Source organism: Pseudophryne corroboree, chromosome 2 (assembly GCF_028390025.1).
Source record: "Pseudophryne corroboree isolate aPseCor3 chromosome 2, aPseCor3.hap2, whole genome shotgun sequence".
In the NCBI taxonomy this organism is placed as follows: domain Eukaryota; kingdom Metazoa; phylum Chordata; class Amphibia; order Anura; family Myobatrachidae; genus Pseudophryne; species Pseudophryne corroboree.
Window position 1 is genome coordinate 1,015,057,421 of NC_086445.1, and position 25,907 is coordinate 1,015,083,327.

The 25,907-nt window shown below is 50.2% G+C and overlaps 1 protein-coding gene across 1 annotated transcript in view; it reads right to left on the reverse strand.

Annotated features, from left to right (window-relative positions):
- The window catches only part of PRDM15 (PR/SET domain 15), an 86,557-nt gene that overhangs the window by 33,310 nt on the left and 27,340 nt on the right, over positions 1 to 25,907 (reverse strand). The window contains 7 exon segments of the mRNA XM_063956683.1: positions 1,240 to 1,334; positions 1,763 to 1,930; positions 2,653 to 2,740; positions 14,480 to 14,574; positions 15,948 to 16,129; positions 23,280 to 23,451; positions 23,975 to 24,202. Coding sequence (XP_063812753.1) covers positions 1,240 to 1,334; positions 1,763 to 1,930; positions 2,653 to 2,740; positions 14,480 to 14,574; positions 15,948 to 16,129; positions 23,280 to 23,451; positions 23,975 to 24,202 — 1,028 coding nt within the window.

Genomic DNA, 25,907 nt, shown 5'->3' on the forward strand with positions numbered 1-25,907 from the left:
GGCAGGAGGGTTAGGGTAAGGATACAGTGGGGGAAGGGGGGGGGTTAGGCTGCAGGCAGGACGGTTAGGATAAGGATGCGGGGAAGGTTTAGATGGATATGGATGCAGGGATGGGGGTTAGGCTGCAGACAGAAGGGTTAGGGTAAGGACAGAGTGGGGGGGGGGGGGGGGTTAGGCTGCAGGCAGGAGGGTTAATGAAAGGACGCAGGGAGGGGGGTTAGGCTGCAGACAGAAGGGTTAGGGTAAGGACAGAGTGGGGGGGGGGGGGTTAGGCTGCAGGCAGGAGGGTTAAGGAAAGGACGCAGGGAGGGGGGTTAGGCTGCAGGCAGGAGGGTTAAGGAAAGGATGCAGGGAGGGGGGTTAGGCTGCAGGCAGGAGGGTTAAGGAAAGGATGCAGGGAGGGGGGTTAGGCTGCAGGCAGGAGGGTTAAGGAAAGGATGCAGGGAGGGGGGTTAGGCTGCAGGCAGGTGGGTTAGTATAAGGATGCAGTGGGTGGGGGGTTAGGCTGCAGGAGGGTTAGGGTAAGGATACAGTGGGGGGGGGGGGGGGGGACAGGCTGCAGGCAGGACGGTTAGGATAAGGATGCGGGGGTGGAAGGTTTAGGCTGCAGGCAGGAGGGATTGGATAAGGATCCGGGGAGGGGGATAGGCTGCAGACAGGAGGGTTAGGGTAAGGATGCAGTGTTGGGGGGGGTTAGGCTGCAGGCAGAACGGTTAGGATAAGGATGCGGGGGTGGAAGGTTTAGGCTGCAGGCAGGAGGGATTGGATAAGGATGCGGGGAGGGGGATAGGCTGCAGACAGGAGGGTTAGGGTAAGGATGCAGTGGGGGGGGGGGGGGTTAGGCTGCAGGCAGGACGGTTAGGATAAGGATGGGGGGGGGGGTTAGGCTGCAGGCAGGAGGGATGGGGTAAGGTTGTGTGGAGGGGGATAGGCTGCAGACAGGAGGGTTAGGGTAAGGACTCAGTGGGGTGGGGGAGGGGGGGGTGTCGGGGGTAAGGAGACAGCATTACATGTAAGGACTGGGCGTCCTGAAAATACTCTGCACTGCACATTCTACTGACCCCTGTTGTCTACAGCCTGCTTTTTCCCTGAGCAATTCATTTCTTGCATTCCTTAGCGATTGGAAAACGGACTACACTAGTAGCTATGACCATTGTCACATGTTAAGTATAAAGAGAAGTCATTGTGACGGGGATTAATGGGGGAGAAACCAGCGCTGATGTATTGGGAACAACTCACCTTCCCGCAGACAGGACAGGCAGACGGCTCCTTCTTGTACTTGATGGAGTTTTCCGTGGCTTGCTGGATGGACTCCCGCTTTACTCGTCGGACTCCTGTAGGTGGCGCCATCACATATAAAGAAGGATAGGACAGTTTTATTTGTTCGTTTGTCCCTTGGGCATTTATAGGTTTTTTGGTTTTCTAAATCGGTCTCTTGGAGGGGTCACTGTGATGTTTGTTACTGGACACTGCACGATAGAGAGAATTACCGGGCAGCACCAGTCATAATACAGGCTAGCCAGCAGGATACCGGATGCAGCTCCGCAATGGAACGATTTAGAGATACAATATGGTGCTGTTGCCCATAGCAACCAATCACATGCTGTTTATCATTTTCTAAACGGGAACAGAGAAATGATAGCCATCATGTGATTGGTTGCTATGGCCAACATCACCAACTGACACCTCTATAGCGTTAACATAAAACCACTTCCAGTAAGACCGCCCCCCCCCCCCCAGGAGAGAGCACGGGGGACTCTACCTTCCAGGTGTCTCCGGTGATGCTCCAGCATGACGTCCCTCCTGTAGAATAGCTTATTACAGATCTCACACGCAAACTTCTTCTCCCCGTGCTTCTTCTTGTGCTTGGACAGGTTGCTGTTGGTGGAGAAGAACCTGTAGCACATCTCGCACTGGAAGGACTTGTCATCTGTCAGAGAGAAGAGGACTGTGGTCACGTCAGGGAGACCGTGTCACATGACCACTCACAACTGGCTGGTGTTACAGTAGACCAGGGGTCTTCTGCTCCGCACCCCTTTTGTGTGGTGCAAATGTTACCCGCCCCCAACTTTGTATGGTGCAAAAGTAACCAGTCCCAACTCGAGGAACACGTGTGCACTTGCTATAAGGCCTCTTACAGAGGTAGCAATCTTGTAGACTGAAGCATAATCCATGGAAATGAAGTAACAGTGACATCACTGAGGCATGAGGCACCCACATTTTGTGCCTGGTGCCTCAGTGTCTGGCTCACTAGTTAGCTTCTACTGAATTAACAGACTGTAATCTTGTGAATGTTGCTTCGGCCCATTCACAGGTTGCCTCTAATCTGAGTAGGTAACATTAAACCTGCACAGCTGTGAATAGACACTCAGGGGTAGATGTATTAACCTGGAGAAGGAATAAGGAAGTGATAAACCAGTGATAAGTGCAAAGTGATAAACGCACCAGCCAATCAGCTCCAATATTTAAATGAACAGTTAGGAGCCAATTGGAGGGTGGGTTTATCACCTTGCACTTATGCCGTCTCTAGGCTTAATACATCTGCCCTACAGAGTCCCTATTATGAAACAGACAGCGGCCAGTGGTTCACACATTACTTTGCAGTGTCATCGGGATCACATGACAAGGAGGGTCACATGACGCAGCTCCCACCTGTTCTGCAGTTGTGAAACTCCAGGAAGGCCTCCACCCGGAACGCCTTCTCGCACGTGGCACAGCGGTATCTGTAGTCAGCATCAACCTGGAGGTTAGAAGGGTAGGTGGAGTAAAATAATTGCTCATTTTGTATACAGTGTTTGCTTTACACAATGGCGTCTCTTTGGCAAAAATGTTCATTATGCAATAATAAGAATTTACTTACCGATAATTCTATTTCTCGTAGTCCGTAGTGGATGCTGGGGACTCCGTCAGGACCATGGGGATAGCGGCTCCGCAGGAGACAGGGCACAAAAGTAAAAGCTTTAGGATCAGGTGGTGTGCACTGGCTCCTCCCCCTATGACCCTCCTCCAAGCCTCAGTTAGGATACTGTGCCCGGACGAGCGTACACAATAAGGAAGGATTTTGAATCCCGGGTAAGACTCATACCAGCCACACCAATCACACTGTACAACCTGTGATCTGAACCCAGTTAACAGCATGATAACAGCGGAGCCTCTGAAAAGATGGCTCACAACAATAATAACCCGATTTTTGTACCAATAACTATGTACAAGTATTGCAGACAATCCGCACTTGGGATGGGCGCCCAGCATCCACTACGGACTACGAGAAATAGAATTATCGGTAAGTAAATTCTTATTTTCTCTGACGTCCTAAGTGGATGCTGGGGACTCCGTCAGGACCATGGGGATTATACCAAAGCTCCCAAACGGGCGGGAGAGTGCGGATGACTCTGCAGCACCGAGTGAGAGAACTCCAGGTCCTCCTCAGCCAGGGTGTGCCCCTGACCAAGTAGCAGCTCGGCAAAGTTGTAAAGCCGAGACCCCTCGGGCAGCCGCCCAAGATGAGCCCACCTTCCTTGTGGAATGGGCATTTACATATTTTGGCTGTGGCAGGCCTGCCACAGAATGTGCAAGCTGAATTGTACTACACATCCAACTAGCAATCGTCTGCTTAGAAGCAAGAGCACCCAGTTTGTTGGGTGCATACAGGATAACAGCAAGTCAGTTTTCCTGACTCCAGCCGTCCTGGAAACCTATATTTTCAGGGCCCTGACAACATCTAGCAACTTGGAGTACTCCAAGTCCCTAGTAGCCGCAGGTACCACAATAAGCTGGTTTAGGTGAAACGCTGACACCACCTTAGGGAGAAACTGGGGACGAGTCCGCAGCTCTGCCCTGTCCGAATGGACAATCAGATATGGGCTTTTGTGAGACAAAGCCGCCAATTCTGACACTCGCCTGGCCGAGGCCAGGGCCAACATCATGGTCACTTTCCATGTGAGATATTTCAAATCCACAGATTTGAGCGGTTTAAACCAATGTGATTTGAGGAATCCCAGAACTACGTTGAGATCCCACAGTGCCACTGGAGGCACAAAAGGGGGTTGTATATGCAGTACTCCCTTGACAAACTTCTGGACTTCAGGAACTGAAGCCAATTCTTTCTGGAAGAAAATCGACAGGGCCGAAATTTGAACCTTAATGGACCCCAATTTGAGGCCCATAGACACTCCTGTTTGCAGGAAATGCAGGAATCGACCGAGTTGAAATTTCTTCGTGGGGCCTTCCTGGCCTCACACCACGCAACATATTTTCGCCACATGTGGTGATAATGTTGTGCGGTCACCTCCTTCCTGGCTTTGACCAGGGTAGGAATGACCTCTTCCGGAATGCCTTTTTCCCTTAGGATCCGGCGTTCAACCGCCATGCCGTCAAACGCAGCCGCGGTAAGTCTTGGAACAGACATGGTACTTGCTGAAGCAAGTCCCTTCTTAGCGGCAGAGGCCATGAGTCCTCTGTGAGCATCTCTTGAAGTTCCGGGTACCAAGTCCTTCTTGGCCAATCCGGAGCCACGAGTATAGTTCTTACTCCTCTACGTCTTATAATTCTCAGTACCTTAGGTATGAGAAGCAGAGGAGTGAACACATACACCGACTGGTACACCCACGGTGTTACCAGAACGTCCACAGCTATTGCCTGAGGGTCTCTTGACCTGGCGCAATACCTGTCCAGTTTTTTGTTCAGGCGGGACGCCATCATGTCCACCTTTGGTCTTTCCCAACGGTTCACAATCATGTGGAAGACTTCCCGATGAAGTCCCCACTCTCCCGGGTGGAGGTCGTGCTGATGAAGTCTGCTTCCCAGTTGTCCACTCCCGGAATGAACACTGCTGACAGTGCTATCACATGATTTTCCGCCCAGCGAAGAATCCTTGCAGTTTCTGCCATTGCCCTCCTGCTTCTTGTGCCGCCCTGTCTGTTTACGTGGGCGACTGCCGTGATGTTGTCCCACTGGATCAATACCGGCTGACCTTGAAGCAGAGGTCTTGCTAAGCTTAGAGCATTGTAAATTGCTCTTAGCTCCAGTATATTTATGTGGAGAGAAGACTCCAGACTTGATCACACTCCCTGGAAATTTTTTCCTTGTGTGACTGCTCCCCAGCCTTTCAGGCTGGCATCCGTGGTCACCAGGACCCAGTCCTGAATTCCGAATCTGTGGCCCTTTAGTAGATGAGCACTCTGCAGCCACCACAGAAGAGACACCCTTGTCCTTGGAGACAGGGTTATCCGCTGATGCATCTGAAGATGCGATCCGGACCATTTTTCCAGCAGATCCCACTGAAAAGTTCTTGCGTGAAATCTGCCGAATGGAATCGCTTCGTAAGAAGCCACCATTTTTCCCAGGACCCTTGTGCAATGATGCACTGACACTTTTCCTGGTTTTAGGAGGTTCCTGACTAGCTCGGATAACTCCCTGGCTTTTTCCTCCGGGAGAAACACCTTTTTCTGGACTGTGTCCAGAATCATCCCTAGGAACAGCAGACGTGTCGTCGGAGACAGCTGCGATTTTGGAATATTTAGAATCCACCCGTGCTGTCGTAGAACTACTTGAGATAGTGCTACTCCGACCTCCAACTGTTCTCTGGACCTTGCCCTTATCAGGAGATCGTCCAAGTAAGGGATAATTAAGACGCCTTTTCTTTGAAGAAGAATCATCATTTCGGCCATTACCTTGGTAAAGACCCGGGGTGCCGTGGACAATCCAAACGGCAGCGTCTGAAACGGATAGTGACAGTTTTGTACCACGAACCTGAGGTACCCTTGGTGAGAAGGGCAAATTGGGACATGGAGGTAAGCATCCTTGATGTCCAGGGACACCATATAGTCCCCTTCTTCCTGGTTCGCTATCACTGCTCTGAGTGACTCCATCTTGATTTGAACCTTTGTATGTAAGTGTTCAAATATTTCAGATTTAGAATAGGTCTCACCGAGCCGTCTGGCTTCAGTACCACAATATAGTGTGGAATAATACCCCTTTCCTTGTTGTAGGAGGGGTACTTAGATTATCACCTGCTGGGAATACAGCTTGTGAATTGTTTCCAATACTGCCTCCCTGTCGGAGGGAGACGTTGGTAAAGCAGACTTCAGGAACCTGCGAGGGGGAGACGTCTCGAATTTCCAATCTGTACCCCTGGGATACTACTTGTAGGATCCAGGGGTCCACTTGCGAGTGAGCCCACTGCGCGCTGAAACTCTTGAGACAACCCCCCACCGCACCTGAGTCCGCTTGTACGGCCCCAGCGTCATGCTGAGGACTTGGCAAAAGCGGTGGAGGGCTTCTGTTCCTGGGAATGGGCTGCCTGCTGCAGTCTTCTTCCCTTTCCTCTATCCCTGGGCAGATATGACTGGCCTTTTGCCTGCTTGCCCTTATGGGGACGAAAGGACTGAGGCTGAAAAGACGGTGTCTTTTTCTGCTGAGATGTGACTTGGGGTAAAAAAGGTGGATTTTCCAGCTGTTGCCGTGGCCACCAGGTCCGATGGACCGACCCCAAATAACTCCTCCCCTTTATACGGCAATACTTCCATGTGCCGTTTGGAATCTGCATCACCTGACCACTGTCGTGTCCATAAACATCTTCTGGCAGATCTGGACATCGCACTTACTCTTGATGCCAGAGTGCAAATATCCCTCTGTGCATCTCGCATATATAGAAATGCATCCTTTAAATGCTCTATAGTCAATAAAATACTGTCCCTGTCAAGGGTATCAATATTTTTAGTCAGGGAATCCGACCAAGCCACCCCAGCGCTGCACATCCAGGCTGAGGCGATCGCTGGTCGCAGTATAACACCAGTATGTGTGTATATACTTTTTAGGATATTTTCCAGCCTCCTATCAGCTGGCTCCTTGAGGGCGGCCGTATCTGGAGACGGTAACGCCACTTGTTTTGATAAGCGTGTGAGCGCCTTATCCACCCTAAGGGGTGTTTCCCAACGCGCCCTAACTTCTGGCGGGAAAGGGTATAACGCCAATAATTTTCTATCGGGGGAAACCCACGCATCATCACACACTTCATTTAATTTATCTGATTCAGGAAAAAATAAGAATTTACTCACCGGTAATTCTATTTCTCGTAGTCCGTAGTGGATGCTGGGAACTCCGTAAGGACCATGGGGAATAGCGGGCTCCGAAGGAGGCTGGGCACTCTAGAAAGATCTTAGACTACCTGGTGTGCACTGGCTCCTCCCACTATGACCCTCCTCCAAGCCTCAGTTAGGTACTGTGCCCGGACGAGCGTACACAATAAGGAAGGATTTTGAATCCCGGGTAAGACTCATACCAGCCACACCAATCACACCGTACAACTCGTGATATGAAACACAGTTAACAGTATGAAACAATAGAGCCTCTCAACAGATGGCTCAACAACAACCCGATTTAGTTAACAATAACTATGTACAAGTATTGCAGATAAACCGCACTTGGGATGGGCGCCCAGCATCCACTACGGACTACGAGAAATAGAATTACCGGTGAGTAAATTCTTATTTTCTCTAACGTCCTAGTGGATGCTGGGAACTCCGTAAGGACCATGGGGATTATACCAAAGCTCCCAAACGGGCGGGAGAGTGCGGATGACTCTGCAACACCGAATGAGAGAACTCCAGGTCCTCCTTAGCCAGGGTATCAAATTTATAGAATTTTGCAAACGTGTTTGCCCCTGACCAAGTAGCAGCTCGGCAAGTTGTGAAGCCGAGATCCCTCGGGCAGCCGCCCAAGATGAGCCCACCTTCCTTGTGGAATGGGCATTGACAGATTTTGGCTGTGGCAGGCCTGCCACAGAATGTGCAAGCTGAATTGTACTACAAATCCAACGAGCAATAGTCTGCGCAGAAGCAGGAGCACCCAGCTTGTTGGGTGCATATATGATAAACAGCGAGTCAGATTTTCTGACTCCAGCCGTTCTGGAAACATATATTTTCAGGGCCCTGACCACGTCTAACAACTTGGAGTCCTCCAAGTCCCTAGTAGCCGCAGGCACCACAATAGGCTGGTTCAGGTGAAACGCTGACACCACCTTAGGGAGAAACTGGGGACGAGTCCTCAATTCTGCCCTATCCATATGGAAAATCAGATAAGGGCTTTTACATGATAAAGCCGCCAATTCTGATACTCGCCTGGCCGAAACCAAGGCCAATAACATGACCACTTTCCAAGTGAGATATTACAGATCCACGGTCTTTAGTGGTCCCAAGGTGCCACAGGAGGCACAAACGGGGGCTGAATATGCAGCACTCCTTTTATACATGTCTGAACTTCATGTACTGAAGCTAGTTCTTTTTGAAAGAAAATCGACAGAGCCGAGATCTGTACCTTAATGGAACCTAATTTAAGGCCCATAGTCACTCCTGCTTGCAGGAAATGCAGAAATCGACCTAGTTGAAATTCCTCTGTTGGGGCCCTTTCGGCCTCACACCATGCAACATATTTCCGCCATATGCGGTGATAATGATTTGCTGTAACCTCTTTCCTGGCTTTAGTAAGCGTAGGAATGACTTCCTCCGGAATGCCCTTTTCCTTCAGGATCCGGCGTTCAACCGCTATGCCGTCCAACGCAGCCGCGGTAAGTCTTGGAACAGACAGGGCCCCTGCTGCCGCAGGTCCTGTCTGAGTGGCAGAGGCCATGGGTCCTCTGATATAATTTCTTGAAGTTCTGGTTACCAATCTCTTCTTGGCCAGCCCGGAACCACGAGTATCGTTCTTACTCCTCGCCTTCTTATTATTCTCCGTACCTTTGGTATGAGAGGCAGAGGGGAGAACACATAAACCGACTGGTACACCCACGGTGTTACCAGAGCGTCCACAGCTATCGCCTGAGGGTCCCTTGACCTGGCGCAATATCTTTTATAGCTTTTGTTGAGGCGGGACGCCATCATGTCCACCTGTGGCCTTTCCCAATGGTGTACAATCTTTTGGAAGACTTCTGGAGGAAGTCCCCACTCTCCCGGGTGGAGGTCGTGTCTGTTGAGAAGATCTGCTTCCCAGTTGTCCACTCCGGGAATGAACACTGCTGACAGTGCTAACACATGATTTTCCGCCTATCGGAGAATCCTTGTGGCTTCTGCCATCGCCATCCTGCTTCTTGTGCCGCCCTGTTGGTTTACATGGGCGACTGCCGTGATGTTGTCTGATTGGATCAGTACCGGCTGGTTTTGAAGCAGAGGCCTTGCCGGCCTCAGGGCATTGTAAATGGCCCTCAGGTCCAGAATGTTTATGTGTAGGGAAATCCACCTGACTTGACCAAAGTCCCTGGAAGTTTCTTCCCTGTGTGACTGCCCCCCCAGCCTCAAAGGCTGGCATTCATGGTCACTAGGACCTAGTCCTGTATGCCGAACCTGCGGCCCTCTTGAAGATGGGCACTCTGCAGCCACCACAGTAGAGATACCCTGGTCCTTGGAGACAGGGTTATCAGCCTATGCATCGGAAGATGCGGTCCGGACCACTTGTCCAACAGGTCCCTCTGAAAAGTTCTTGTATGGAACCTGCCTAATCAGATTGCTTCGTAGGAAGCTACCATTTTTCCCAGGACTCGCGTGCCATGATGCACCGCTACCTGTTATGGCTTCAGGAGGTCTCTGACTCGAGATGACAACTCCTTGGCTTTCTCCTCCCGGAGAAAACTATTTCTGGTTTATGTCCAGAACCATCCCCAGGAACAGTAGACGTGTCATAGGAACCAGCTGTGACTTTGGACTGTTTAGAATCCAACCGTGCTGTTGTAGCACTTTCCAAAATAGTGCTACCCCTACTACCAACTGCTCCTTGGACCTCGCCCTTATAAAGAGATTGTCCAAGTGCGGGATAATTAAAACTCCCTTTTTTCGAAGGAGTATCATCATTTCGGCCATTACCTTGATAAAACACCCTCGGTGTCATGTACAGTCTAAACGGCAGTGTCTGGATTTGGTAATGGTAATCCTGTACCACAAATCTGAGGTACTCCTGGCGAGGATAGTAAATGGGGACATGCAGGTAAGCATCCTTGATGCCCCGGGATACCATGTAATCCCCCTCGTCCAGGCTTGCAATAACCGCCCTGAGCGATTCCATCTTGAACTTGAATTTTTTTATGTATGTGTTCAAGGATTTTAAATATAAGAAGGGTCACACCGAACTATGCGGTTTCGGTACCCCAAACCGTGTGGAATAGTAACCCCGTCCTTGTTGAAGTAGGGGCACCTTGAGTATTACCTGCTGGGAATACCGCCTAGTAATTGCCTCTAGCACAGCCTCCCTGCCTGAGGGAGTTGTCAGCAAGGCATATTTAAGGAAACGGCTGGGGGGAGACATCTCTAATTCCAGCTTATACCCCTGAAATACTACTTGAAAGAAACAGGGATCACCTGTGAGCGAGCCCACTAATTGCTGGAATTTTTTGAGACGGCCCCCCACCATACCTGGCTACACCTGTGGAGCACCCGCGTCATGCTGTGGACTCACAGGAAGCGGGGGAAGAATTTTGATTCTGGGAACAGGCTGCTGGTGCAGCTTTTTCCCTCTTCCCTTGTCTCTGTACAGAAAGGAAGCGCCATTTGACCCGCTTGCTTTTCTGAAGCCGACAGGACTGTACCTTTTTCTGTGAGGAAACCTGAGGTAAAAATATTTCTTCCCAGCACATTGCTGTGGATACGAGGTCCCAGAGACCACCCCCAAATAATTCCTCACCCTTATAAGGCAGAATCTGTATGCGCTTTTTAAGTCAGCATCACCTGTCCAGTGACAGGTCTCTAATACCCTCCTGACAGAATGGACATTACATTCATTTTGGATGCCAGCCGGCAAAATATCCCTCTGTGCATCCCTCATATATAAGACGACGTCTTTAATATGTTCTCATATTAGCAAACTAGTATGCTTAACAGGGTCACCGACCACGCTGCAGCAGCACGATCTGCAGTTTTCAGTCTAGTACCTGAGTGTGTAAATACAGACTTCAGGATAGCCTCCTGCTTTTTATCAACAGGTACCTTCAAAGTGGCCGTTCCTAAAACGGCAGTGCCACCCTTTTTTTGACAACCGTGTGAGCGCCTTATCCACCCTAGGGGATACCTCCCAGCGTAATTTATCCTCCTGGCGGGAAAGGGTACGCCATCAGTAACTTTTTATAAATTACCAGTTTCTTAACGGGGGAACCCACGCTTTTCACACACTTCATTTATTCATCTGATGGGGGAACAAAACACTGCCTGTTTTTTCTCCCCAAACCTAAAAACCCATTTTCAGAGGTGCTTGGGTTAATGTCAAAAATATATAACACATTTTTTATTGCCGGGACCAAGTCACGGCTGTTCCTAGTGGATTTTGTATATGTCTCAACCTTGTCGACACTGGAGTCAAACTCCATGTCGACATCTGTGTCTGCCATCTGAGAGAGCGGGCGTGTTTGAGCCCCTGATGGCCTTTGAGACGCCTGGGCAGGCGCGGGCTGAGAAGCCGGCTGTCCCACAGCTGTTACGTCATCCACCCTTTTATGTAAGGAGTTGACACTGTCGGTTAATACCTTTTACCTATCCATCCACTCTGGTGTCGGCCCCACAGGGGGCGACATCACATATATCGGCCTCTGTTCCGTCACCATATAAGCCTCCTCATTCAACATGTCGACACAGCCGTACCGACACACCGCAGACACACAGGGAATGCTCTAAACGAGGACAGGACCCACAAAAGCCCTTTGGGGGGACAGAGTGAGAGTATGCCAGCACACACCAGAGCGCTATATACTGCAGGGACTAACTGAGTTATGTCCCCTATAGCTTTATATATATATATATATATATATATATATATATATATATATATATATATATATATATATATATATAATGTATACTGCGCCTAAATTTAGTGCCCCCCCTCTCTTTTTTTAACCCTTGTAGACTGCAGGGGAGAGCGAGGGAGCTTCCCTCCAACGGAGCTGTGAGGGAAAATGGCGCCAGTGTGCTGAGGAGATAGGCTCCGCCCCTTTTTCGCGGCCTATTCTCCCGTTTTTTATGGACTTCTGGCAGGGGTATTTACCTCATATATAGCCCCTGGGGCTATATATTGAGGTATTTTTGCCAGCCAAGGTGTTTTTATTGCTGCCTCAGGGCGCCCCCCCCAAGCGCCCTGCACCCTCAGTGACCGAAGTATGAAGTGTGTGAGAGGAGCAATGGCGCACAGCTGCAGTGCTGTGCGCTACCTTGGTGAAGACTGAGTCTTCATGCCGCCGATTTTCCGGACCATCTTCTTGCTTCTGGCTCTGTAAGGGGGACGGCGGCGCGGCTCCGGGACCGAACATCAAGGCTGGGCCTGCGGTCGATCCCTCTGGAGCTAATGGTGTCCAGTAGCCTAAGAAGCCCAATCCGGCTGCAAGCAGGCGAGTTCGCTTCTTCTCCCCTTAGTCCCTCGCTGCAGTGAGCCTGTTGCCAGCAGGTCTCACTGAAAATAACAAATTCTAAGTCTATAACTTTCTAAGAGCTCAGGAGAGCCCCTAGTGTGCATCCAACCTCGGCCGGGCACGAAATCTAACTGAGGCTTGGAGGAGGGTCATAGTGGGAGGAGCCAGTGCACACCAGGTAGTCTAAGATCTTTCTAGAGTGCCCAGCCTCCTTCGGAGCCCGCTATTCCCCATGGTCCTTACGGAGTTCCCAGCATCCACTAGGACGTTAGAGAAACTACAGGTAGTTTTTTCACACCCCACATAATACCCTCTTTTGTGGTACTTGTAGTATCAGAAATATGTAACACCTCCTTCATTGCCCTTAACATGTAACGTGTGGCCCAAATGGAAAATACGTTTGTTTCTTCACCGTCGACACTGGAGTCAGTGTCCGTGTCTGTCGACCGACTGAGGTAAATGGGCGTTTTAAAGCCCCTGACGGTGTTTGAGACGCCTGGACAGGTACTAATTGGTTTGCCGGCCGTCTCATGTCGTCAACCGACCTTGCAGCGTGTTGACATTATCACGTAATTCCCTAAATAAGCCATCCATTCCGGTGTCGACTCCCTAGAGAGTGACATCACCATTACAGGCAATTGCTCCGCCTCCTCACCAACATCGTCCTCATACATGTCGACACACACGTACAGACACACAGCACACACACAGGGAATGCTCTGATAGAGGACAGGACCCCACTAGCCCTTTGGGGAGACAGAGGGAGAGTTTGCCAGCACACACCAAAACGCTATATTATACAGGGACAACCTTATATAAGTGTTTTCCCTTATAGCATCTTAATATATAATAATATCGCCAAATAAGTGCCCCCCCTCTCTGTTTTAACCCTGTTTCTGTAGTGCAGTGCAGGGGAGAGCCTGGGAGCCTTCCTAGCAGCGGAGCTGTGTAGGAAAATGGCGCTGTGTGCTGAGGAGAATAGGCCCCGCCCCCTTTTCGGCGGGCTTCTTCTCCCGTTTTTCTGACAACCTGGCAGGGGTTAAATACATCCATATAGCCCCAGGGGCTATATGTGATGTATTTTTAGCCAGCATAGGTACTTTCATTGCTGCCCAGGGCGCCCCCCCAAGCGCCCTGCACCCTCAGTGACCGTTGGTGTGAAGTGTGCTGAGAGCAATGGCGCACAGCTGCAGTGCTGTGCGCTACCTCATGAAGACTGAGAAGTCTTCAGCCGCCGATTTCTGGACCTCTTCTCTCTTCAGCATCTGCAAGGGGGTCGGCGGCGCGGCTCCGGTGACCCATCCAGGCTGTACCTGTGATCGTCCCTCTGGAGCTAGTGTCCAGTAGCCTAAGAAGCCAATCCATCCTGCACGCAGGTGAGTTCACTTCTTCTCCCCTAAGTCCCTCGTTGCAGTGAGCCTGTTGCCAGCAGGACTCACTGAAAATAAAAAACCTAACAAAACTTTTACTCTAAGCAGCTCTTTAGGAGAGCCACCTAGATTGCACCCTTCTCGGCCGGGCACAAAAACCTAACTGAGGCTTGGAGGAGGGTCATAGGGGAGGAGCCAGTGCACACCACCTGATCCTAAAGCTTTTACTTTTGTGCCCTGTCTCCTGCGGAGCCGCTATCCCCATGGTCCTGACGGAGTCCCCAGCATCCACTTAGGACGTCAGAGAAATAGAGGACGGCAGACTGGCACCAAATCATACTTGCCTACCCTCCCGGAATGGCCGGGAGGCTCCCGAAAATCGGGTGACCCTCCCGGCCCCCCGGAAAGGTGGGCAAGCCTCCCGAGGGGGCCCGCGCTATGCAGCGGCTCGTTTCTCGGCACAGCACAACGGGGGGCGGAGTCACGATGACGCGACCCTGATGTTATGCCCCCGGACCGCCCTTCCTGCTGCCGGCCACGCCCCCCATACACCTACAACGCTGCCTCCTCCCGGAGGAGGAGGCAGCAAAGTAGGTAACTATGCACCAAATTCAACCTTAAAATTGCACTTTCAAAAGGACAACCACAGGTGCCAACACAAGAATACCTCCACAGAGCAACAGTATTTGGGGAGGTCACACATATGACACGGATGGAGCTGGCTCACCTCGTTCCTGCTGTGCTTGTACGACACGTGCTGCTTCAGGCTCTCTTTGCGGCTGAACAGTTTAGAACATTCCTCACATTTAAAGAGCTTGTCACCTAGGAGAGAAAAGCAGCAGTGCCCCCTAAAGGTCATCAGGAGAACTAACATTATGCAAATATTAATGACTTTCAAACAACAACAATTGTGATCATATATGATGTTTAGTAGGGAGTAAATCGCCATGCCTAATTAAATCATCACTAATATTTAACGACTTAATATATTGTGCCCAACATATACTACATAACACTCCCTTACCTAACACTGATCACATTGCAGCTCATTCTGCTACAGGGCTAACCTTGCAGTCCCATGACACTCCACAGATTATTGGATTCCTCTAGAATAGTTCTATAGAGCTCTACTGCAGATGACCAGAAGAGTTGAGTCCTCCAGCAGAGTTCCATAGAACTCTACTGTGGATTACTAGAAGGACTGTGTTCTACAGCAGAGTTCCATAGAGCTCTACTGCAGATGACCAGGCAGATTGCATCCTCCAGCAAAATTCCATAGAGCTCTACTGCAGATAACCAGACGGACTAAGTCCTCCAGCAGAGTTCCACAGAGCTCTACTGCAGATGACCAGGCGGATTGACTCTTCCAGCAGAGTTCCATAGAGCTCTACTGCAGATGACCAGGTGGATTGAGTCCTCCAGCAGAGTTTCATAGAGCTCTACTGCAGATGACCAGGCGGATTGCGTCCTCCAGAAAAGTTCCATAGAGCTCTACTGCAGATGACCAGATGGATTGTGTCCTCCAGCAAAGTTCCATAGAGCTCTACTGCAGATGACCAGACGGATTGAGTCCTCCAGCAGAGTTCCATAGAGCTCTACTGTGGATGACTAGACAGATTAAGTGCTTCAACAGAGTTCCAGATGACCACCCCCGTGCCTCCATCCCCTGGATAATGCCGCCCAGCTTTTAAAACTATCTGGGGATAACACTGAGTGAGGCCAGGGACTACATTTGGATATACTAAGGGGTGGACAACTCTTGTGAACAGCCTCCCCTTAATATGGCCAGACCCTTCCTGGCCAGGTCACTCTCCGATAGCGTCCACAGAGCACTGCAGAGTAGAAGTGGAGAGTTCAGGCTACCAGTGGTGTCTGCAACTGGTGCCAGAAGTCCCAGGGTGGACAAGCTCATTATTATACTGACATTTATGTATATAGCACCAGCTTTGTGCTTTACAATTAAGAAGAGAACAGGAATAAAATAAGACCGGGCACTAACAGAGAGCTAAACGAGCCACGTGGCTGATTATTAGGTGTGACCACTGCTAGCATACCGAGGGAAACAACCCGTGGGTGAAGAATACCGCTGCTGCACAGCACACGTGGCAATGAGATAATGCTGCTGATCAGCCCGGTCACTGTAGTGCCACACCTACACAAAGCAAAGGATTGTACCAGCGGTGTACTCCTCTTACCGTGGGATCGGACATGGCGGCTCAGGTTGCTGCTGTTTCGGAAAACCTTGGTGCAGATGTTGCACTGGAAGATGCGCTTGTGGTCTCCATGCTGGCGCACAAACTTCCTCCGCAGGTTGTGCCGGGAGCCAGAGAGCAGCATGTTCCGCTTCATGGAGCTGCCGCTCTGGTGGAAGGAGAACCTGCAGGGGACAGGCACTCATCAGGACAACGTACCACGCAAGTGCCGTTCCTAGTTATGCCTATGGGCACTTCTATGGTCCTGAGATTTCTCAGCGACTTAGTAAACAATGTATATGTAGGGATACAATGTTCTGCATGTAGTCCCTGGCACTGCTGGCTGTGGGTGAAGTCACTAATTAGTCGACGCTTATGCTGTAGACAGTCAACATATTAACAGTGTAATGTCAGCGCGGTACTTATGTCACTTAAAGCATTTTAACAAGGTCGGCATTATAACTTTTCAAATTATGATTAACCACCATGTTTAAAGTTATAATGACGACATGGTCTGGTTTGGGAGTGCCCTGCGCCCCAGACGTAAACCCCTAGAATGTTAGAGACTTGCCCGATAAAGAGGTGACCTGGACGTTGGTGGGCAAGCAATCTTTGGCCAAATTTATGCCATCAACCTCTTTATATTTAATTGTAATATTTATTTCAAGTTTGACTAGGAATGATTGCATGGTGCACCTGCATCCCCTTTTTTTCTATGTGAAGTACTACAAATCTCAGCAAGGTAGCACCTCTCATTACAAGTAGCTAGGGGGTGCAGTCTAGAGCCCCTCCTCCTATATATGGCTAAAATGCTGCAAGTAGCATTACTACCGGCCTGGCATTGGCAGGTTGACATTACACAGCATCGCGTCATATCATACCAAACCCGGCCGTATTCCTCCTGAGCTGCAGCAGCGGGGACACTTACTTCTGCATGCAGAAGCGGAGCTAGAACGTTAGATACAGCAGCTTTTATCGACGCATCGCCTTCGCCATCCCTGTTGCCTTCCAGGAACAACCACTAAAAATCAGTATCCGTTCAGATGGTCGACATTGACATGGTAGACATGGACAAATGGTCGACACGTGAACAGGTCGACATGGCTTTTTTTTTTTTTTACTTTTTCATACTTTACCATCCACGTGGGCAACGATTGGGAATAGTAACCTGTGCCGAGCGCGGAGGTAGCGGGGCGAGACACCTTGCCTGCAGCATGGCGAGTGAAGCGAGCCATGCAAGGGGACGCGGTACACTAATTGGGGTTCCTGGTCATATTACGGAATAAAAAAAATTAGATTTTACTCACCGGTAAATCTATTTCTCGTAGTCCGTAGTGGATGCTGGGTACGCCGTAAGGACCATGGGGAATAGACGGGCTCCGCAGGAGACTGGGCACTCTAAAGAAAGATTTAGGTCTACCTGGTGTGCACTGGCTCCTCCCCCAAGCCTCAGTTAGGACACTGTGCCCGGAAGAGCTGACACAATAAGGAAGGATTTTGAATCCCGGGTAAGACTCATACCAGCCACACCAATCACACCATATAACCCGTGATAGGAACCCCGGTTAACAGTATGATAACAATGGAACCTCTGAATAGATGGTTCGCAATAACAACCCGATTTGTGTAACAATAACTATTTACAAGTATTGCAGACAATCCGCACTAGGGATGGGCGCCCAGCATCCACTACGGACTACGAGAAATAGATTTACCGGTGAGTAAAATCTTATTTTCTCTGACGTCCTTGTGGATGCTGGGGACTCCGTAAGGACCATGGGGATTATACCAAAGCTCCCAAACGGGCGGGAGAGTGCGGATGACTCTGCAGCACCGAATGAGAGAACTCCAGGTCCTTCTCAGCCAGGGTATCAAATTTGTAGAATTTTGCAACGTGTTTGCCCCTGACCAAGTAGCAGCTCGGCCAAGTTGTAAAGCCGAGACCCCTCGGGCAGCCGCCCAAGATGAGCCCCCTTCCATGTGGAATGGGCTTTTACAGATTTAGGCTGCGGTAGTCCCACCGCAGAATGCGCAAGCTGAATAGTGCTACAAATCCAGCGCGCTATAGTCTGCTTAGAAGCAGGAGCACCCAGCATGTTGGGTGCATCTAGGATAAACAGCGAGTCAGTTTTCCGGACTCCAGCCGACCTGGAAATATAATTTTTCAGGGCCCTGACTACGTCCAGTAACTTGGAATCCTCCAGGTCCCTAGTAGCCGCAGGCACCACAATAGGTTGGTACAAGTGAAAACCTGATACCACCTTCGGGAGAAAGTGAGGACGAGTCCTCAACTCTGCCCTATCCATATGGAAAGTCAGGTAAGGGCTTTTTTATGACAAAGCCGCCAATTCTGACACATGCCTGGCCGAAGCCAGAGCCAACACATGACCACTTTTCATGTGAGATATTTCAAATCCACGGTTTTAAGTGGCTCAAACCAATGTGATTCCAGGAACTTCAAAACCACATTGGAGATCCCAAGGTGCCACTGGGGCACAAAAAAAGGGGCTGAATATGCAGCACTCCCTTACAACGTCTGCACTTCAGGCTGACATCCTTCCTGGCTTTGATCAGGATAAGAATGACTTCCTCCGGAATGCCTTTTTCACTCAGGATCCGGTGTTCAACCGCCATGCCGTCAATGCAGCCGCGGTAAGTCTTTGAACAGACAGGGCCCCTGCTGCAGCAGATCCTGTCTGAGTGGCAGAGGCCATGGGTCCTCTGATATCAACTCCTGAAGTTCCAGGTACCAAGCCCTTCTTGGCCAATCCGGAACCATGAGTATAGTTCTTACTCCTCTTTTCCTTATTATCCTCAGTACCTTGGGTATGAGAGGGAGAGGAGGGAACACATAAACCGACTGGTACACCCGCGGTGTCACTAGAGCGTCCACAGCGATCGCCTGAGGTTCCCTTGACCTGGCGCAATATCTTTTTTATTGAGGCGGGACGCCATCATGTCCACCTGTGGTCTTTCCCAACGGTTTACCAGCATTTGGAAGACTTCTGGATGAAGTCCCTATTCTCCCGGGTGGAGTCTGCTGCGGAAGTCTGCTTCCCAGTTGTCCACTCCCGGAATGAACACTGCTGCCAGTGCTACCACATGATTTTCCGCCCAACGGGGAATCCTTGTGGCTTCTGCCATCGCCCTCCTGCTTCTTGTGCCGCCCTGCCTGTTTACATGGGCGAGCGCCGTGATGTTGTCTGATTGGATCAGTACGGCTGGTGAAGCAGGGGCCTTGTTTTGATTAGGGCCTTGTAAATGGCTCTTATCTCCAAAAAATTTATGTTAAGTGAAAACTCCTGTTTGGACCATAGTCCTTGGGATTTTATTCCCTGTGTGACTGCACCCCAGCCCCGAAGGCTGGCATCCGTGGTCCCCAGGACCCAGTCCTGTATTCCGAATCTGCGGCCCTCTAGTAGATGAACCCTCTGCAGCCACCACCGCAGCGACACCCTGGTTCTTGCCGACCGGGTTATCCGCTGCTGTATCTGGAGATGTGACCCGGACCATTTGTCCAACAGGTCCCACTGGAAAATCCTTGCGTGGAACTTTCCGAATGGAATTGCTTCGTACGAAGCTACCATTTTTCCCAGGACTCGTGTGCATTGATGTACCGACACCTGTCCCGGTCTTAGGAGGTTTCTGACTAGAGATGACAACTCCTCGGCTTTTTCCATTGGAAGAAACACTTTTTTCTGGTCTGTTTCCAGAATCATTCCCAGGAACAGAAGACGTGTCGTCGGGACCAGCTGTGACTTTGGAATTGAGAATCCAGTCCTGCTGTTGCAGCACTTCCCGAGAAAGTGCTACCCCCTTACCAACTGTTCCTTGGACCTCGCCTTTATCAGGAGATCGTCCAAGTAAAGGATAATTAAAACTCCCTTCTTGCGAAGGAGTATCATCATTTCGGTCATTACCCATGGTAAAGACCCTCGGTGCCGTGGATAATCCAAACGGCAGCGTCTGGAACTGATAGTGACAGTCCGGTACCACAATCTTGAGGTACTCCTGGTGAGGAGGGTAAATGGGGACATGCAGGTAAGTATCCTTGATGTCCAGAGAGACCCTGTAATCCCCCTCGTCCAGGATCGCAATAATCGCCCTGAGCGATTCCATCTTGAACTTGAATCTTTTGTTATATGTGTTCAAGGATTTTAAATTTAAGATGGGTCTCACCGAACCGTCCGGTTTCGGTACCACAAACATTGTGGAAAAGTAACCCTTTTCCTGTTGAAGGAGGGGTACCTTGATAATCACTTGCTGTGAATACAGTTTTTTGGATAGCCACCAACACTGCCTCCCTGGCAGAGGGAGTTGCCGGTAAGGCAGATTTTAGGAAACGGCAGAGGGGGAAACGTCTCGAATTCCAGCCTGTACCTCTGAGATACTGTTTGAAGAACCCAGGGATCCACCTGTGAGAGAGCCCACTGTGCGCTGAAATTTCTGAGACGGGCTCCCACCGTACCCGGGTCCGCCTGAGCAGCCCCAGCTTCATGCTGTGGACTTACCGGACGCAGGGGAGGACTTCTGCTCCCGGGAACTAGCTGTGTGCTGCAGCTTTTTCCCTCTACCTTTTCCTCTTGGCAGAAAAGATGAGCCTCTAGCCCTCTACTTCTCTGGGGCCGAAGGGACTGTACCTGATAATACAGTGCTTACTTTTGCTGTGGGGTAGCTTGTGGCAAAAGTTTTGATTTCCCAGCCGTAGCTGTGGAAACGAGGTCTGAAAGACCATCCCCAAACAGTTCCACCCCCTTCTAGGGCAAACTTCCATGTGCCGTTTTGAATCGGCATCGCCCGACCATTGCCGAGTCCATAACCCCCGTCTGGCGGCAATGGTTTTACATATCGCTTATTAGTGATGCCAGTCGGCAAATATCCCTCTGTGCATCACGCATGTATAAGACAGCGTCTTTTATATGCTCTATTTTCAGCAAAATATTGTCCCTATCTATGGTATAAATATTATCCGACAGGGAATCTGACCACGCAGCTGCCGCACTGCACATCCATGCCGAGGCAATAGCAGGTCTCAATATAATGCCCGTGTGTGTGTATATAGCTTTAAGGGTAGTTTTCTGCTTTCTATCAGCAGGTCCTTCAGGGCGGCCGTATCCGTGACGGTAGTGCCACCTTTTTTAATAAGCGTGTAACCGCTTTATCTACCCTAGGGGTTATTTCCCAACGTGACCTATCCTCTGGCGGAAAAGGGTACGCTGCTTAGAAATTATCAATTTCTTATCGGTGGAAGTCAACGCTTCCTCACACACCTCATATCAATTCCTCAGATGCAGGAAAACTACTGGTAGTTTTCTGTCACCAAACATAATACCCTTTTTTGTGGTATCTGGGGTATTATCAGAAATGTGTAATACATTTTTAATTGCCTCAATCATGTAACGGGTGGCCCTATTGGAAGGTACACTAGTCTCATCGTCGTCGACACTGGAGTCGGTATCCGTGTCAACATCTGTGTCTGCCATCTGAGGTAGCGGGCGTTTTAGAGCCCCTGATGACATGTGAGACGCTTGGACAGGCACAAGCTGAGCAGCCGGCTGTCCTATGTCGTCAAACCTTTTATGTAAGGAGTTGACACTGTCACATAATTCCTTCCATAAGTCCATCCACACCGGTGTCGACCCCGCAGGGAGTGACATCCCATTCACAGGCATTTGCTCCGCCTCCACATCATTATCCTCATCATACATGTCGACACAGCAGTACCGACACAGCACACACACAGGGAATGCTCTGACAGAGGACAGGACCCCACAAAGCCCTTTGGGGAGACAGAGGGAGAGTATGCCAGCACACACCAGAGCGCTATATATCACAGGGATATCACCTATAGAGTGTTTTCCCTTATAGCTGCATAATATATATATATATATATATATATATATATATATATATATATATATATATATATATATATATATATATATATATATATATATATATATATATATATATATATACTGCGCCTAATTTGTGCCCCCCCCCCCCCCCCTCTCTTTTTAACCCTTTTCTGTAGTGCAGGACTGCAGGGGAGATCCAGAGAGCGATCCCTCCAGCAGAGCTGTGAGGGAAAATGGCGCCAGTGTGCTGAGGGAGATGGCTCCGCCCCTTTTTCGGCGGGCTTTCTCCCGCTATTGTAAAAGTTCTGGCAGGGGTTAATAAACACCTATATAGCCCCTGGGGCTATATATGGTGTCAGTTCGCCAGCCAAGGTGTTAATATTGCTGCTCAGGGCGCCCCCCCCCAGCGCCCTGCACCCATCAGTGACCGGAGTGTGAGGTGTGCATGAGGAGCAATGGCGCACAGCTGCAGTGCTGTGCGCTACCTTGGAGAAGACAGAAGTCTTCAGCCGCCGATTTTCCGGACCACCTTCTTGCTTCTGGCTCTGTAAGGGGGACGGCGGCGCGGCTCCGGGAACGGACGACGAGGTCGGGTCCTGTGTTCGATCCCTCTGGAGCTAATGGTGTCCAGTAGCCTAAGAAGCCCAAGCTACCACCACTTAGGTAGGTTCGCTTCTTCTCCCCTTAGTCCCTCGGTGCAGTGAGCCTGTTGCCAGCAGGTCTCACTGAAAATAAAAAACCTAACATATACTTTCTTCCTAGGAGCTCAGGAGAGCCCCTAGTGTGCATCCAGCTCAGCCGGGCACAGAAATCTAACTGAGGCTTGGAGGAGGGTCATAGGGGGAGGAGCCAGTGCACACCAGATAGTCCTAAAGCTTTCTTTAGATGTGCCCAGTCTCCTGCGGAGCCGTCTATTCCCCATGGTCCTTACGGAGTCCCCAGCATCCACTAGGACGTCAGAGAAAATTACACAAAAAACAGTTCAAAAATCCACGCCGACCTTTTCATGTGTCGACCATGTCAATGTTGACTAATAGTGGTTGACCTAATGACTGTCGACCCTTTCATACCGGAAACCCTAAAAATCCACAGACCCTGCGTCAGATTCTGTACTGCGCCTCTGAGCACTGACAATCAGGACGCATGCGCAGACATAAAACATTGGGCAGCTGCATGAGGCATCGGCACTCAGAATCAGGTCCCTTATCTCTGCATATATTTAGATTTGATACGTCCATTAGACTAAAGCAACGAGAGGCCCATTTATTAGTATTCCCAGAATAGCCACGGAAAGTGACGTTCCTCATGGCTGCACATTGCAGTGATTAGGAGCGCCTTTAAGGGTCCATATACAGAGGAGTCCTTGCTCATCTTTGCCGCAGCCCACGGCAACCAACTCGCGATTGCTGCAACTATAGCACACCCACACCCGCAAAAACCCCACTGAAACATCAGTGTCGGTATAAGGACGGCTTACTTGGAGACAGGTGTACTATTACTGTTGGGGGCCGGCAGTTTTCCCAACATCAACTCCATGAACTTGTCGTCAGAGTCGTGAGGCAAAGGAACATCGTCGGGGGGGATTTCAGTGATGATCTCAGCCACGCGGTCCGAGGAGAAGACCGGACTGTATAAGATGGGATGGTGCTCTGGGAGAGGGATCATAGGATTAGTCTGCAGGAGTCACAGGAAAATTATATACATAACGCCTTTACAAGCTATCCCCAGCCATCAATTTACATTACTACAGAAAATCCCATCCCCACTGGCTGCCTGTTCTCCTTCACTCACAAGTCAGACATGGACGTAATGAAAGACGATTTGGACCTTCAAATACGTATTACACCTGCGACGTAAAAACTATAGCCTCTGCGATGGAAGGCGGCTGGTACTACCGGGGGCTAATGATCCTAAGCAAGGGACATGACTTGTCATAGCCTAGTCCATCAAAGAATTCATTTTCATAAATAGCAAGTCAACGGGGGAGGAGCCTCGACAACCTTGGCGTTGACAACCTGGATAGAATAGAGGATCCCATCACCAATCGGGACAGCTCGGGTGAGTAACATATTGAATCTCCGCCTAAACTATTCTGTCTGATCACCCCAACTAAAACGATGCAAATCCACTGCTCTCTACCCTACACTCAGACGGCGCTGTTTGCTTCCTCACCTGGCGGGCTGTCATCCTCCACAATCACTAAGGGAATATCAGCCTTCGCAGCTTTGGACTTGCGGCCCCTCTTCTGCTTCTTCTTCAGCTCCACAGTAGGGGCGGTGGTGCTGCCGACCACCGCCTGCTCCGACATCGTACAGGCGGCGCTGCCCTCTGCGTACGTGGAATCACAGGCTCCAGTGGGGGAGATCCCTTTTGCTTGTTCCAGGTGACTTAGCAAGTGTTCTAAGGTGTAAGGCAACAGCAGTGTCATATAAACATCATTATATAATTACTTTTATTAATAACGTTAGGTTAATTTAGTACAAATAAGATTAAATATTAAACATAATGCACACATATGCAGATCATATATACAGTGTGATGTCATCACTTCACTGGTCATTAGGAAAACTTGTGTGCTATAAGGAACATTCTCGCACCACTATAACTCACAGATATACAGCTGTGTCCTCCTCTATTCTCTGTACGTTATGAGTCGCGTTACGCAGGGAGAATGAGAGCCGCCAGCTCCCGTGCAACTCTGCCAGCGCCGGGCATCTTTCTCCCGAAAATGCGGCTTATTCACATTGCTGTTTTCCACTGACACTGTAGCATTGGATTTCATATGCAGATACAGTTGCAGCATCACACAGACTATAGACATATCATTTTAATCAACAGTCTGCTTGCATGGTTTATTTGCACAGCACTGGGAATAAGATGCATTTTCAGGGGAAAAAGATGCACAAAAAGACACTCGGCATTGGTAAACTCAATTGGAACTCGGCGCGACTAGAGGGGCAGTTTAACGCAACTACAGCAACGACGATGGAGGACCTATCTGTAGGGAGACCCCTAGGAGATCTGGGGGTCATTCAGAGTTGATCACTCACTGACTTTCAAAGCGCAGCGAACAGGTTACTACTGCGCATGTGTATGCACCACAATGCGCAGGCACGTCGTACGGGTACAAAGCGAATCGTTGCTGGGCGATGGATTTAACGAAGAATCCATTTGCACAGCCGATTGCAAGGAGATTGACAGGATGGCGTTTGTGGGTGTCAACTGACCGTTTTCTGGGTGTATTTGGGAAAACGCAGGCATGTCCAGGCGTTTGCAGGGCGGGTGTCTGACGTCAATTCCGGTCCCGGACAGCCTGAAGTGATCGCAGCGGCTGAGTAAGTCCAGAGATACTTAGAAACTGCAAAAAACGTTTTCGTCCCGCTCGGCTGCACAGGCGTTCGCACACTTGCACAGCGAAAATACACTCCCCATGGGCGGCGACTATACGTCTGCACGGCTGCAAAAAGTAGCTAGCGAGAGATCAACTCGGAATGAGGGCCTATGGGGGGTCATTCTGACCCGTTCGCTCGCTGCTTTTTATCGCAGCCGAGCGAACGGGTACACACTGCGCATGCCAGACGGACGAAGGCCGTAGCTGGGCTGCGATCGCCTCTGCCCGATTGACAGGCAGAGGCTGGACGCTGGGCGGGAGGGGGCGGAACGGCGGCGTTTGGCCATTTCGTGTGCGCAGTACGGCCAACGCAGGCATGGCCGGAACGTGCGGAGAGCGGCCCGCAGCGGCTGCGTGACGTCATACGCAGCCGCTGTGGGCCGGGGAGCGACGAGTAGCTCCCGGCCAGCACGCTAAAGCTGCGCTGGTCGGGAGCTACACTTGAAGTGCAAAGGCATCGCCGCTGTGCGATGCCTTTGCACTTCTGCGGGGGGAGGCCGGCACGGACATGCGGGGCGGATTATCCCTGTGCTGGGCGTCCACCCGTATGTCAGTGTGAATGATCGTATCCTCTCGGAATGAGGGCCTATATGTGTGTTTATATAGGCATTGTGTACGTGGAATGACTGGACTGCTACCATAACCTATGCACAGAAGTCCGTATTATCCTGATCATAAACTAATCCTATTCATTGGTTCCGGCTGGAACAGAGC